Source organism: Loxodonta africana, chromosome 10 (assembly GCF_030014295.1).
Source record: "Loxodonta africana isolate mLoxAfr1 chromosome 10, mLoxAfr1.hap2, whole genome shotgun sequence".
NCBI classification, from domain to species: Eukaryota; Metazoa; Chordata; class Mammalia; order Proboscidea; family Elephantidae; genus Loxodonta; species Loxodonta africana.
Window position 1 is genome coordinate 82,576,015 of NC_087351.1, and position 16,953 is coordinate 82,592,967.

Below are 16,953 nucleotides of genomic sequence, written 5' to 3' on the forward strand. Positions count from 1 at the left end.
ATATAGAAGCACAATTGATTTTTGTGTGTCTGTAGTTTTACACATATAGATCTTGTACATATTTTGGTAGATTTATACCTAAGTATTTCTTTTTTGCTGATGTTGCTAATGTAAATGGTGCTGTGATTGTAATTTCAAATTCCGACTGTTCATTGCTACTAATAGGAAAGCTTGTATCCTGCTAATCTGCTTTTCAATGTTTACCTTCTCTAAGCATCTTTACAGATTCTAGGGGCATAGTGACTAACTACCAATTTCTATAGATTCTACCTTTGAATATCTGGGGAGCCTACTCTCTTTATCACTGTCATTACTAATATACACCTATGTAGACCAGTGGTTCTCAAGGTATGGTCCCCAAACTAGCACCATTAGTATCACCAGGAAACTTGTTAGAAATGCATATTCTTGGACCCCATTCTAGCAATCTGTGTTTTAACAAGTCCTCCAAGTGTACTAAAGTTGGAGAATCACTGATCTTAGCTCTAACCTACACTGTTTGAAATGGCTTTTAACTGGTCTCCACTCCTGGCCTGCTTCCCCTATTTAAAACAAACTCTACACGTGCACAGATTTCATCAGTAATTTTCCATATCCTGGACCTTGGTGGCATAGTGGTTAAGTGCTATAGCTGCTAACCAAAAGGACGGCAGTTTGAATCCACCAGCTGCTCCTTGGAAATTCTATGGGGCAATTCTACTCTGTCCTTTAGGGTCGCAAGGAGTCAGAATCGACTTGACGGCAGTGGGTTTGGTTTTTGGGTTTGGAGAAGTGATTTTTCAAATATGGCTCTGTTGATCAATTAGAGGAGACTGGTGCATCAAGAACAATATTTAATTTTTTTAAATGATATGAAAACAAAACATCAGAATACCTCACATATAGAAAAGCTAAGTACTGTTTTATTAAACTTTAAAAAAAATACTTTATAGATAAGATGTATTTACTATTACAGATGATAATTTTAAAAGTCTGGAAAACACCTGCCGACAGCAGTGCTCCTCAAACTTTATTGTGCACAGACTCATTGGGGGATCTTGTTATAACGCAGATTTTGATTCAGTAGATCTGGAGTGGGTCCTGAGATTCTGTCTTTCTAGCAAGCTTCCAGGTGATATCCAGGCTGTTTTGTCCTTGGACCTCACTTTGAGTATCAACAGCTACTCAACTCAGTATTCTTAGGCTGCTGTTAAAGTTGCTCTTTCAGTTTCCTTAAAGCACAGGATAATAAGTTTTATTGGACATAAGACATGGCAAGTTTGTAATGTGCTGGAAACAGAAAAACTGGCTGCCTCTGAATGTTCAGACAATTGGGATGGTGATGTTCTAATTAACTGATGGGGAAACATAAAATTTTTTGCCTTTATTCTGGTTATTAATAGCTTAAAAAATGTGCTTCCTATTTCCAGCCTTAGGAAATGAGTAAGCTGAGTTAAAAGTAGTTGTGTTATTTATGATTAAGAACTTTGAATTGCCTCAGGATTATTTAAATAATGAGCTCGGACTATTAAACCAGCTAAAACCAGTTGTCCTTGAGTCGATTCCAACTCATGGCAAGCCTATGTGTGTCAGAGTAGAACAGTGCTCCATAGGGTTTTCAGTGGCTGATATTCTGAAAATAGATCACCAGGCTTTTCTTCTGAGGTGCCTCTGGGTGAACTCAAACCTCCAACCTTTTGGTTAGCAGCTGAGCACATTAACTGTTTGTACCACCCAGGGACATAAGTGTAGATGTAGAAAGGGATAGAAAAAGAATGGGCTCAATTTAGTGAACATTTACTTCGGATTACACTCTGGATATTTTACTTTTTTAATCAAGTTCCTGAAATGAACCACTTTTTTTTTTTTTTTTTTTTTGGTCTCTTTTCCTCAAAGTTTAAGGGGGTAAAAAAAAAAAAAAAAAGGTTATCTAGTTCCATTTAATTAGGTCCAATAAAAAAGTGGGTTGTGCTATAACTCGTGATTCATTCACTGAAATTCTTTGACGGTCATACTGTGCTAGCTATAGGCCTAGGTGCTGGGGAAACAGAGATGAGAAGACAAAAAACTCTCTCGTGAAGGTACTTTGCCTAAAGGATTGTGCTGTATATTTCAACGTCTTTGCAGTTGATCGGATGAGGGTCTTTGTTGGGTCTTTCCCATTCATTTCTAAGCTAAGGGCAAAGGCTAGTCTTTCATTTTCCTTGTAATTTTCCATAGCACCTGGCGTGGCACAGTGCTCTGCAGTCCATCAGCTACAATACTTATAAATGTGAATAACTAAGCAATTCTTTCACTCACCAAATTAAGAACTGTACTTGAGCAGAATAAGAAGTGCAAATGGTTAATAGTCCATCTGCGCCATTTTGTTACATAAGGAGTTTAATTAAAATGGAATATTCATCTGTGCAGTATAATAGCCAGCTACATCATCTTGAGTTTCATAAAAACATAGCATTGACTGAAGACTGGGTATTCTTGACTATCCAACTCCCTTCATTTAGGCAGACAGGCACACAGGAGAAATGAGTAACTTGTTTTTGTTGTTAGGTGCCATCAAGTCAGTTCCATCTCACAGCAACCCTATGTACAACAGAACGAAACACTGCCCAGTCCTTTGCCATGGTCATAATTGTTGCTATCTTTGAGCCCACTGTTGCAGTCACTGTGTTAATCTATCTCATTGAGGGTCTTCCTCTTTTTCGTGGACCCTCTACTTTACCAAGGATAAGGTCCTTCTCTAGGGACTGGTCTCTCCTGAATAACACGTCCGAAGTATTTAAGACAAAGTCTCTCCATCCTCGTTTCTTAGTAGCATTCTGGCTGTACTTCTTCCAAAGCAGATTTGTTCATTCTTTGTTCCTTCTTCTGGCAGTCCATGGTATATTCAATATTCTTCTCCAATGTAATAATTCAAAGGCATCAATTCTTCTTCTGTTTTCCACGTGAAATGCATGTGAGGTGATTGAAAATATCACGGTTTGAGTCAGGCACACCTTAGTCCTCAGAGTGACTTCTTTGCTTTTTAATACTTTAAAGAGGTCTTTGCAGCAAATTTGTCCAATGAAATACATCATTTGATTTCCATGGGCATTGGTTGTGGATCAAGTAAAATGAAATCCTTGCCAAATCAATATTTTCTCCATTTACCACGATGTTCCTTATTGGTCCAGCTGTGAGGATTTTTGTTTTCTTTACACTGAGCTGTAATCATATTGAAGGCTGTAGTCTTTGATTTTCATTAGTAAGTACTTCAAGTCCTCTTTGCTTTCAGCAAGCAAGGTTGTGTTATCTGCATAAAGCAGGTTTGTTAATGAGTCCTCCTCCAATCCTGATGCTACGTTCTTCTTCATATAGTCCAAAACCAAAACCAAAAACCCACTGCCATCGAGTTGATTCTGACTCACAGCGTCCCTACAGGACAGAGTAGAACTGCTCCACAGAGTTTTCAAGGAGCGCCTGGTAGATTCGAACTGCCAACCTTTTGGTTAGCAGCCGTAGCACTTAACCGCTACACCACCAGGGTTTCCTCTTATAGTCCAGCTTCTCATATTATTTGCTCAGCATACAGGTTGAATAAGTATAGTGAAAAGATACAACCCTTGATGCATACTTTTCCTGACTTTAAACCATGCAGTATTCCTTTATTTTGTTCAAACACCTGCCTCTTGGTCTATGTACAGGTTCCACATGAGCACAATTAAGTGTTCTGGAATTCCCATTCTTCCCAATGTTATCTATAATTTGTTATGATCCACACAGTTGTATGCCTTTGCATAGTCAATAAAACACAGGTAAACATCTTTCTGGTATTCTCTGCTTTCAGCCAAGATCCATCTGATACCAGCAATGATATCCCTCATTCCACATCCTCTTTTGAAACTGGCTTCAATTTCTGGCAATTCTCTGTCCATGTACTGCTGCAATCGTTTTTGATTTATCTTCAGCAAAATTTTACTTGTGTGTAATATTAATGATATTGTTCGATAATTTCCACATTCTGTAGGATCACCTTTCTTTGGAACGGGCTCAAAGATGGATCTCTTCCAATTGGTTGCCTAGGTAGCTGTCTTTCAAATGTCTTAGCACAGACAAGTGAGTGCTTCCAGTGTTGCATCCATCTGTTTAAACATCTCAATTGGTATTCCATCAATTCCTGGGGCCTTGTTTTTTGCCAATACCTTCAGTGCAACTTGGACCTCTTCATTCAATACCACTGGTTCTTGATCACATGCTACCTCCTGAAATGGCTGAACATCAACCAATTCTTCTTGGTACAGTGACTCTGTATTCCTTCCATCTTCTTTTGATGCTTCCTACATCATTCAATATTTTGCCCATAGAATCATTCAATATTGCAACTCGAGGGTTGAATTTTTCTTCAGTTCTTTCAGCTTAGGAAATGCTGAGTGTGTTCTAAAAACCTAGACAGTTTAAATTTCCCCATGTTCCTTGTTCTCCATGTTCCCTGGCAATCTATTCCAATATCAAACGCATCCTCATCATCACATACACAAAATGAATTATGGGTGGGGAATTTCCAGTCCTCAACTCAACTTCAGGTCCATTTTTCCACTGGTAATATTCGTTTTTGCTATATGGTTGTTAGATGCAACATGGCTTTAAAAATCATTCATAGTCATTAAAGATTTTTTTAAAGAAGACTTTTTTTTTTTCTTTTTTAAACCATCCTAGTGGTCACAGAACAATTACATTTTACTTTTTGATGGAAGAGAAGAAACTGTATAATTCATCAATAATAATCTAAGGAAAGCTAGAGATCACTTAATACTTTTACTTGCTATCCAAAAGAGACATATACTAAGGAAGGGACATATTCTTAGATTATCTAGCAAAAGTTACTAGAGAGAAATGAGACATATTTTACAACATGAAAAATAACCCATGTTAAGGTGAACAGGAAAATCCGTAAAGAATAAATGGGCATATAGGCTAATAGATAATTTGGGATCATTTAAGATACTCCAAAGCCAATAATAAACTAGTAGTGAAGTACATCAAATGGACAAAGTGAGCTAAAGCATAGATAGAACCATTTAATTGTACGGCCTAACAGGTTTACTTAAGAATAGAGAGGGAATAGGATGTGGCAGGGAAGTAAGGCAACAAAGCCTGCTTCATAAAATAGTTCTATCTAGTTCTTACGGAATGAGATCTAGAAAGAAGTTTGGAGCAAACCACTGAAAGGAAACTGGAGTGAAAGCATATAGGCCTAAACTGAATAAAGAAGGAAAAAAAAAGGATATATTGGTCTTTTCCTCTTCCATATTCTCCATCTTTTTTTTCCTTCTGTCTTCTTTCTTTCTCCCATGTCCACTTTCTACTATTTCTGCCTTTCCTTCCCCTGGCATTTTTCCCTCTCTTCTTTTGCATGCCTTTTTCTTAACAGGCCATAACATAAATCGGAATCATTCTTTGTAATATATCTTAGATATTACCTATATATATATACCTTTGTGATGCTTCTCATCTCTTTATATTTTGATAAAGTAAAATCCTCTTTCTCTAAATTTTAAAGTCAAGTGAGCTGTGTCTTTTAGATATCTACTTGTCTCTTCATTGACATTTATTTCTCACCATCTTCCCCATGACAGTTTCATCCATCACTCCCCTTGGCATTTTTTTAAAAATTTGAGTGACCTTACAATAATTTTCTTTTTCTCAGTGAGGCAATGGTCCACAGAGAATACAAAGGCACATAAGAAAGGCTGCTCATCTCTGCTTACATCTAATATATTTTTTCACATTGAGGTTTATGTTCTTTTTTTCCTCTCTAGTACCACCCGTTACAGAAAGACTAATTTCAGTTTTATATAAAACCATGCATGAAAGATATTATAAATTAACCATGTAACTTTCTGTTTAGGATAACTAATCCTAGCTTATCATTTACTTTTTAGGTGCAAAGGGTGAAGCACTTACCTGTTAACCAAAAGGTTAGTGGTTCAAACCCACCTAGGAGCTCTACAGGAGAAAAGACCTGGCAATCTGCTTCCATAAAGTTTACAGCCAGGAACACTCTATGAGCCAGTTCTACTCTGTCACAAGTTTGCTATGGGTGAAAACGACTTGATGGCATCTAACAACAACACAGTATAGCAGATAAAACTCAGACAGACCAAAGTTCTAGTCCTCTGCCACTGACTGCCATTAGTTGTGTGACCCTTGTCAAATTCTTTGATCTCACCAAGCTTGTTTCCTTACCTGCAAAATGGGGATAATAATCTTACTCACTTCACAGGGTTACATGAAATAATAAGTTTAAAGTTCTTAGCATACTACTTGGCAAGTAACTTCTAATTATTATTATTTCTCTAACAATTCTTATTTTTAATAATCTAACTTTAACCAAAGCTTTCCAAATAAGATGTCTCTCTTCTTAACCCCTATAGTGTTTAAATCCTTCTTCACCTGCAGAGCCTTGGCCTCAGTGTTCTAGAGAAAATGTGACCTCTGTCAAAACATTAAATTGGGTAGTTTCTATTTACTTGCTATACTTCTATTTTAACAACACACTCTCAATCTTGCCTTAAATACCACTGTCAAGTTGATTCATGTTTTTAGAATATCTTTTTCCTGAAAACTAAGGGAAATAGTCTGCTACTAAATTTCTCAATATCCTTTTGAGATGAAGGATAGATTATCGCTATCTCTATCTCATCAATAATAAACAGGGTCTAGGAGAAGAGAAGCTTGGGAGTTCCTGCGTTGAGCAATCAATTAATATACTTGGCTATTAACTGAAAGGTCGGAGGTTTGAGTTCATCCTGAGGCACCTTGGAAGAAAAACCTGGCAATCTACTTCTGAAAAATCAGTCATTGAAAACCCTATGCAGCACAGTTCTAAACTGACACACATGAGGTCATCATGAGTCTGAATCAATCTGACAGCAATTAGTTTAGCAGAAGCTTAACGGACTCATCAGAGACAAAACAGTCAGTGGAAGGGACTGAAATGGGATATTGATATCCACGATGCTCTATTTCTATTGTTGATCAGCTAGAACACATTCTTAAGAAAAATTCTTGAGTTAATTTAGGTAGCTCCGTTAGCTACTTGGAAACCCTGGTGGTGCAGTGGTTAAGTGGCTACAGCTGCTAACCAAAAGGTCAGCAGTTCGAATACACCAGGTGCTCCTTGGAAACTCTATGGGGCAGTTCTACTCTGCTCTTAAGGGTCGCTATGAGTTGGAATCGACTCAACGACAACAGGTTTGGTTTGGGTTTTTTTGATAGCTACCTGGAAACCCTGGTGGTGTCATGGTTAAGAGTTTGGCTCCTAACCAAAAGGTCAGCAGTTCAAATCCATCAGGTGCTCCTTGGAAACCCTATGGGGCAGTTCTACTCTGTCCTGTAAGGTCACTATGAGTCAGAATTGACTTAATGGCGATGGGTTTGGTTGGTTTTTGGTTGGATAACTACTTGTTCTGATAAGAAATTCTTCTCAAAAAAGACTTCCAGAATCAGACTGCTGAGTCTAATTTCTTACAAACTCAGATGCCTTCATGTACTGCTACTAAGTGGGCTGGGTAGCAGAGAAGTGTCCAGAAGGAAATTTCATGCATATGACCTTTAATCACCAATCAATTGAACTGTATGAGAAATAAGTCAAAGGGGAAAGCTTAAAAGAAAACTATAATAAATTTAAAAAATTTCTTCTAACCCTACTAAGATAAATCTATCTTATTTTGAGGTAGGTCTTTGAAACTGATACTGAATTCCATCATTCAAGACTTCTCTCAGTCTGTACCTAATTCATTAACTTTTCCCAACCTTGTCTTCCTGCCCTATTCAATTTATAAAAGAAAGCAGAATAGCTATCTCCTCTTAGACCTTGTACTCATGGCCCATCTAGAGAAGACGGGAGAGGCTCTTGTCAGTAGAAGTCCTATCCTAGTTCAAATGTACCTCTATTTTAGTCTAACCCTTTGAAGCCAGCCCTACATCCCGTCCATGGTTTCATCCCTCTCAGCACTTCTCCATTCTTTATGCCAATTGTCTTTATTGTTTCCATACAAGCAATAAGCTGACCATCTTCAGCTAACCTGCATGTAAAAAAATAAAACAACTTATGCCATGCTTATCTCCAAGCCACTCTATGTGATAGTATCATAGTGATGCTGTTGCCAATGGTAAGGAACAGAAATTAAAAATAGGGCTAGAGCTATATTCTGCATTTTAATAGTTTTAAAAATTCTTATTTTGCCTGCATTCTGATTTACTTCTGGGTTATTCTAATTTATTTTAAGACCAAGCATTTATGAGCCTATATTTTACAGTCAACCTTTGTGGATTTGTCTGGATTCATAACTTGATCATTGGCTAAACATATATTGGGTACCATGCTAAGGTGTAAAAAGTTAAAAAAAAAAAAAAGATATATATGTATGTATGTGTGTATATATAGAGAGAGAGAGTCCCTGCTCTTCAAGAGTTTTCATTTAAAAAAAAAAAAAAATTTAATTGTTACCTGTAGTAAGTGTTTTATTAGAGAGGTTAGCAAGGTGAAATGGGAGCATATGGTCAAGTATCCAAATCAAACTACATTCTAATTTTTCATCTTACTAGTGGGTGAGACAAGGGCTTTGAGTATGAAAAAGACTCTTAATTCCTACCCTTCTTCTTTGCTTCTTTTGGAGTTAAGTCAAATCCAATCATAAGGGCCAATATTCCGCCTCCAAAAAACATACATTTAGTATTTTAATCAACAAAAGGGAGGTGATGAAGTATAACAGAAGAAAGGCAAAAAATGTGGGTTTTAAGTCCCTTTCCCCCACACCATTCCTTTACCCCTTACTGTTTTGTGGTTTTTGAACTCAGGCAACTAACTTCACATTCTGAACTTAATGTGCCTTGTCAGTCAAATGAGGATAATATTATCCTCCATGTCCAACGGTAGGGTTGGAAAAGATGACTGATCAAGGTCCCTTCCATTCAACACTACAATCTAAATATTTCCAAACTCAAAACGGTAGGCAGGAATCTTCCCAAAAGAGGGTAAGACCTAGGGTCTAAGGAACAAGGAACAGTGAAGGAGGCCGAAGCCAGTTCTCACCGAGAGGATCTTATCACCCTCCTGGAGCCGCCCATCCAGGGCCGCAGCCCCATTCTCTTTGATACGGCTGACGTAGATGCCACTGTCGTTGGAGACATACTGCTGATCTGTCCCACCGACGATGTTGAAGCCCAGCCCTGAGAAAATCATGGAGGAATTGTGAAGGAGATAGGGGTGAAGTAGAAAAAAAGCATTAGAGAAGAAGAGATGAGAGAGGGAGGGCCTAGCGGGGAGGGAAGGATGATGGGAAGGGGACACTGGTGAATCAGGCTGTGATGTAGCTGGTGAACAGGAAGTATCACCACCAACAGAGGACAAATGTATCCGGAGCTGCCCACTCAGATCAGGCAGGACTAAAAATACAAACACAGTGATCAATATTGTTGAATATATCAAGATAGATCTAAATAGAACTCAGTGAAAGAGTAATGGTAATTTTTGAAATATCTATAATTCACATTTGAATTTGATCCTTTTGTTGGCATTCAGAGGACGTTAATTTCTCACATTCTTGATAATTAATGAACAGGGTTAACCTTTGCCCATGAGACGTTACACTTTTAAATAATTACCAAATGAACTATTCCTAATTTTAGTGGGATTCCTAGCTGTATTTCTCCTCCAGACTTTTCTTCTCTCAAGTTCCTAGAGAGTTTGTATATATGCTTTTTTGGAAGGAATTGCCTTGGGATTTTCTTTCCCTTTTTTTTTTTTCCTCTATTTGGGTTTGGGGTGGGGAGCCCAGGACAGTGGTGTAGGTGTTAGCAGGAAACCTCAGAACGCTGCGAGATTGAAGTAAAGGGACTAGATAGGTAACTGCTGCTTGATTCGTGGTGACTAAACCACCAAATTCACTCTTCTTTCCTTCTCTACCTCAAGTATAAACGATCACAAAGCTGGGTACAGTGGTTGCCAAGTTTTATTCACTGTAGAAAACTGACTACCAAACTGCTATTTTTAAGACAGATTCCCCAGGCTGTGGAAAATTCCATTACCTCAAGCAGCTTTACATCAGAACCTTGCTTTCTTTACTTAGCTTGCCTGGCAGTTTTTGCACTTAAACCCTATTTCCTTTGCTTGGCTTCCTCCCCCACAGCTTGATTTAAGTTATTGAAGTCTTCCTTTGAATACCTTTATTTGTAACACAATGCCTGGGGAAGTATTGAAGAAGTGGTGGTAGGTAGCAAACTGAGATAAGGTGGAAAGGTTGGGGGGAGCAGATCTGGGGGCTTTGAAATTACTTAAAAACTGTGAAAGATTTGAGCAATGGCTGACACCAACCAGCCTCTCCCTATGCTGGAACAAACTACTTAGAATTTTTTCAAAGAAACCCAACATTCTCACTCTGGTTAGAATCTCTCACCAAACACTAGAGCTGCATACCAGCATCTGGGGAACAGAAAGCGCATGTTAAGCTGCAAATCCAACGCAGTAGTTAGTAGGGAGGGGCTCTGCTACTGGTAATTTAAAGCTTTTAAAAAGAACAGCTTTTTTAGAGAGTGGATTAACTATAAACAAACAACTCCAGTCTACTCCTCAAAAGTCACCATCAAAAGTCACCATTATATTTGTTGCAAATGAACCAAACCATGAGAACCCTTGGTTTGGCATCAAGTCCCTTTCCTCAGCCAGAAAATTTGTGGAACTGAGCTTATCTCTAATGCAAATCATTGCTAAAAGAAGCAGTGAGTAATGGTATTAGCAATTCAAATCTGGGCCCTATGGGTATCTACACAATCCCCAGGTCATTTGTTCATTCACTTGTTTAATGAAAATTATTGATCATTTACTATGAGTAGGCATTTTATTACATTATGAGTAAGACATAAAGCTACACTGAACAGTTGCTGCTTTACCCACTGTCACGGATTGAATTGTGTCCCCCCCAAAAATATGAGTCATCTTGGCTAGGCCATGATTCTCAGTCCTTCATTTTGTGATCTGATGTAACTGTCCTATGTATTGTAAATCCTAATCTCTGCCTGTGGGCAGGATTAGTCTATGTTAAGGAAAATTAAGTTATGTTTGTTATGTTAATAAGGTAAGGGTGGGATGCAATACCCGTACTCAGGGCACAGCCCTGATCCAATGTAAGGAGTCTTGCCCTGGGGTGTGGTCTCCATCACCTTTTATCTTATCTGTTGAAGTGTAGTCAATTCCCACTTACAGCATCTCTACAGGACAGAGGAGAACTGCTCCATAGGGTTTCCAAGGAATGGCTGGTGGGTTCAAAGGGCAGAGCTTTTGTTTGGCAGCTAAGCTCTTAACCACTGTGCCCCAAGGGCTCCACCTTTTGTCTTACAAGAAATAAAAGGAGAGAGAAGCAAGCAGAGAGAAAGGGACCTGGCAGGAAAGAAGAGCTGAGAACAGAACATATCTTTTGGACCCAGGGTCCATGCGGTGAGAACCTCCTAGACCCCAGGGAAAGACTGATGCCAAAACACATGGAGATCTCCAAGGAACAACGGGCCCACAGTTGTTGAAAGGAGATAAGGACCTTCCCCCAGAGCCAACAGAGATAAAGTTTTCCCCTAGAGCCGGCGCCCTGATTTCAGACTCCTAGCCTCCTAAACTGTGAGAGAGTAAGTTTTTGTTTGTTAAAGCTATTCAATTGTGATATTTCTGTTATAGCAGCACTAGATACTAAGATATACACAATCAGAAATTTATCCTTTTCCCTGTCCCTTATGGATTTTGCAGAAGCATATTTACTAATACAGAAGACCTGATTCCAAGTTCAACTTCTTAATTTACCAGATGTGTGGAACAAAAAATGTCAGCTTACCTCTAACCCTCAGCTTCATTTTCAGTAAAATAAAAATGACAAATTTTGTCCTCTCTACCTCATAAGGTAATTGTTATAGCCCAATAATATAAAATCTGAAGAAATTATTTATAAACTACATAGTAGTTGCTATATTGGGCTAAGGCATTGGTAGCAGTTCGTTGCCAATAAACTAGTGACTGCTATAGCCCAAAACTAGATAGCTTGATGGAGAAAGAATGAGTATATATACAGTACAAAGATTAAAATTCCTAGAAGATGGGAAGAAAAAGAGATTAAAAACTCCCTCTGCCTATAAATAGGACAAGACTGAACGGAACTCAAATTTATTGAAATTAAGTATGTTTATGACCTATGATCCAGAAATCTCCCTCCTGGGAAGTTTCTAGTATGCAAGTCAGTACAGCATATGCAATGCACCAACCAATTGCAACAGATGCCAGACGGAAACACGAAAAAGGCTACACGGGTACATATCTGCTGATTATTGGCTATGTTCCAGAGAAATCGTCCATAAATAGGTTGACCACACATCCTGGTTTGTCTGAGAGTCTTGGGATACATATCTTTTTCCAATGCAATTAACAGAGACCCCTTCAATTTCAGAATGTAAGAATATGCACATTGCAGCATGTTTTGTGGTGACTGATGGTTACTTTGGCTGTCTATCTAAGACAGGGGGCAAAGGCCCTGAGATCAGAGGGTGCCTGTTTGAGAAACAGCAAAGAGGCTGGTGTGGTTAGAGGAGAAGCAAGTAAAACAGAAATAGACTATAGAGGGATGGTCCATAAAACCATCTGCCTGTGCTTGTCCCAAGCTTCGATGTCATGAAAGGCACTGATTAAAGGTGGCTCCAGATTAAAGGTGAGCAAAGAGACAGGGAAATACATGCAATGTGAGATCATCGTTTGGATTCTGGATCAGGGGAAATTTACCTTAAAGGTCATAATTGAGAAACTTTGACTACGTACTGTGATTATTTTTTTATTATACCAACGTTACACTTCCTGAATTTGATCATTACACTGAGGTTATGAACACGAATCTTCTTGTTCTCAGGAAATACACACTGAAATATTTAGGGATGAATGGGCATGTTGTCTATATGTCCTTAGTGGTTCAAATAAGAAAAAGATAATGTAAACAGGGCAAAATGTTAACAACTTGAGGTAGTAGGGGGTTGAGTGTGGAATCTAGAGACTTAGAAAGACAAGGACGAGAGGGGCGCCCAAATCTGCAAACAAAATAACAAGGAAAGGGCCAGGGCGCAGAAACAAAGCCAGTCCACAGAACAATGGGGCAGGGTATCTAAAAATAGCCCACAAGCTTCTTTAAAACTGCATTTCAGAAGCAGCTGGAGAAAACCAGGCCCAGGGACTTGTGCAGAACATCCACCTGTGACCGCTGTGTGACCTTCCACCAGGGGCAGCGAGGGGCTACAACCCCAGCCGGGGAATCGAACCCAGACGGTGAAAGACCACGCAGGTGCAACAACCCATAATAAGTCCTGCTGCGAATCCCAGAGGCCTCCAGGACAGGAGCCATCTTGGAAAGCTGCTGCACACGCACCTTAGTTAACATATCCTTGCCTGTGTCTATGAATAAACATGAATCTTTTCCAGCTCAAAAACTTTTAAAAACTCGGCCCGTCTTTTGTTCTGTGAGATGAGGGTATGCGTTGCTCTAGGCCCTCCTCCTCTCCGCTTGCAAGCCTCTTCAATAAAGCTTTGCTCGTGTGGAAAACTATGTGCCTTACCTGCTCATTCTTGACCAGTGAGAGGCAAGAACCTTATTCCGGTAATATATCCTTCGGGGAGCAGATTATCTAAACTATTGCTAGACAGTAGAAACACTGAATAATCATGGATTGATTTTTAAAATGTAATGTTGCTATTCATAGCAGAATATCTTCTCATAAATTTAAAACACATAAATGCAAAACAATATTACCTATTTACAAGAATGCACACATATATAAGGACATATTAAAATCCATGAGTACCTTTGGGCAGAGTGATACAGGATAGGGTTTAGGGATAAAGGATTAAAAATTAAAATAAAACAAGAAAGGGGCCTTGCATACAGGTAGTCCCATATTCAAGTTACGACGAACTGCACTTACAACCATCTGTTTACACAAAGAGGTGAAGCTGATGCCTGGTTTCAAGGCATTTAAAGACAAAATCACACTGCTGCTTAGAGAAAATGCTGCTGGATTTAAATGAAAACCTTTTCTTGTTTACTGTTCTGAAAATCCCAGAGCATTCAAAAACATTGACAAAAGTAAGTTGCAGGTCTACTGCAGAAGTAACTCCAAGGTCTGGATGACAATTGTGTTATTTAAAGACTGGTTTTTAAATTATTTCATACCAGAAGTGCATACCTACTACCTTGAAAAGAGCATTATTTTCAAGATTCTGCTGCTACCTGCCCCAGGACATCCTCCCACATAGATGATCTAAATCAAGATGTGAAAGTGGTATATCTATCTCCCAACAGGAGAGCTGTGATTCAGCCTATGGATCAAGGTTCTATGGCCACTTTCAGGCTTACTACCTATGGACTACATTTGCTCAGGCTACAGCTGTAATAGATGGAGGTATAGTAACATGACACAATTTTTGGAAGAATTATAATAGTTTTCAGTGTATCTGGAACACTGCACCTTCTTGGGAGAAAGTTACAGAAAAATGCAAGTACGGAATATGGAAAAAAATGCTGAGTTATGTGAACGGGCTCCAAGCATTTGATCAGGATGATATGGTAGAAGAGATCGGTGGGAAAATCACCCATAAGGCAAGAATGCTGAATTTAGAACTTGATATTGCCTGTTGTGGAATGGCTCATAGATCACAAAGAAGGGGAACTGACAGATCAGGACTTAATGGATTTTTAAGAGGAATGAACTCCTGAAGAAGAAAGAAAGAATGAGGGAGAGAAAAGAGAGAAGTTGTCAAAAAATTTTACAGTAAAAGGATTAGTTCAAGTTTTTTCTAAACTAAATCAGGGGTTTTGGTTGCTTTAAGACATGAACTCAAAAACACTGATCATTTTGCTAAAGTCAACAGGCAGATTCAGGAAGCAGTGAGATATTACTGCAAAATATATGAAAACAAAAAGAAAAAGATCATACAGACAACTCACTGATTTTCTGACTAGAAATGCCATTCCCATTCCTAGGATAATCCACATGATCTAGAACTTTCTACAGGTGGAGTTATTACTGCAGCTGACAAAATGACATCATCCAACTCTTGTCAACTGTCAGAGTAAATTTTTATGGTTTGTATATCTTTTATGTATGTGTATATCTATGCGTTAAAATATATCTGTAAATTTATATATGTTTCTAACCCCCAAAGACAAATAAAGATTGGATTTATAAAGACACTCATAATAAAAGGCAATAATAATAAAAACTTAAAAAAAAGAGATATTCAATTTATGTCAGAAGCTACTTACCATCGAGTGTTGGAACAGAAACCCGTCTTAAGCTGGAGACTACCTGTATGTTGATAAGGACTGTGTGCTGTGGACTTTAAAGATACAATTAACTAAGCTTTCATCATCTAAGACACAAAAGAAGTCGAAGGGAGAAGAAGAAAGAAAAAAACTGGGAATCAACAGACTTAAAAATGAGTGAATGTGATTTGAGGCACAACCATTGGTCTCTATTTACCTGGAGCAACAAAGGAAGGAGAGTCAGGAATAGGAGGAGGATATGGACTGCATGGCGAACTGCCTCCATGAACAACTGCCTCTTCTGCCACAAGACCAGAAGAACTGCGTGGTGCCCAGATAGTACTACTGAACATTTTGATCAAAGATTCTACAGTAGAATTTTGATCAAAAAGGAGAAAATACAGAACAGAATTTCAAATTCTCATGAGCTCTAGACTTTTTGCAGTCATGAAGGCTGGATGAACCCCTGAAACTACTGCCCTGAGATAATCTTTAAACCTTAAACCAAAAATATCCCCTTAAGCCTTTTTAAAATCAAACAATAATTTAGCTTAACAAGTAAAAAATGTCTGCCTTGAGCATTATGTTCTATTAAGAACTATCTATATGAGATCATATTGACAACAGCAACTCTAAAGATTAGATAGGAAGCTTAGAGGCCACTGTGTTTATGCTGATTGGCAGGAACAACTCAGAGAAGGAGGGCGAGAATGGTTGCACAACTCAAAGAATGTAATCACTGTCACTGAATTGTACCTTTGGAATTGTTGAACTGGTGTACGTTTTGCTGTGTATATTCTCAACAACATCAATAAAATAAACTAAAAAAATTTTTTAAATGAGTGAATGCTGAAAACTTATGTCCATGCAAAACCCTACGCACCAATGTTTATAGTACCTTTATTCATCTTTTTGGGGTTATTCATAATTACCAAAAATTGGAAGCAATCAAGATGTTCTTTCATAGATGGAGAAGCAGTGGTGGCACAGTGGTTAAGCACGGGCTGCTAACCAAAAGGTTGGAACCCACCAGCTGCTCTGTGAGAGAAAGATGTGGCAGTCTGCTGCAGTAAAGATTTACAGCCTTGGAAACCCTATGGGACCGTTCTGTTCTTTCCTATATGGTTGTTATGAGTTGGGATCGACTCAGTGGCAGTGAATTTAGTCTCAATATGTAAATGGATAAACGAACTGGAGTACATCCATACTGTCTTAGGCTGGGTTCTCTAGAGAAGCAAAACCAGTAAAGCATATAAATACATATAGAGAGAGATTTATATCAAAGAAACTGCTCACACAATTATAGAGCCTGGACTGTCCCAAAGTCCATGGATTAGGATGGAGGCTTCTCCCGATTCACGTAGCTGCAGGGGCCGGCAAACCCCAGATAGGCAGGTCGGACAGCAGGGCTCTTGCTCACAGGCTGTGAATATTGACGAATCCCAAGATTGGCAGGCAAGACTGCAAGGCTTCTCCTGATTTACATAGCTGCAGGGGCTAGTGAACCCAAGATCAGCACATCAGAGAACAGGGCTCCGCTCACAGACTGTGAAGATCGAGGAATCCCAAGATCAGCAGATAAGCTGATAGCTCAAGTCCCAAGAAATGGCGGTCAGATGCCTGGGAGGCAGCCACAGGATCCAGAGCAAGC

At 38.8% G+C, this 16,953-nt stretch overlaps 1 protein-coding gene across 1 annotated transcript in view; it reads right to left on the reverse strand.

Annotated features, from left to right (window-relative positions):
* The window catches only part of SYNJ2BP (synaptojanin 2 binding protein), an 87,995-nt gene that overhangs the window by 14,249 nt on the left and 56,793 nt on the right, over positions 1–16,953 (reverse strand). Inside the window, exon 2 of the mRNA XM_010588709.3 lies at positions 9,056–9,192. Coding sequence (XP_010587011.1) covers positions 9,056–9,192 — 137 coding nt within the window. The remainder of the gene's footprint in view (positions 1–9,055; positions 9,193–16,953) is intronic.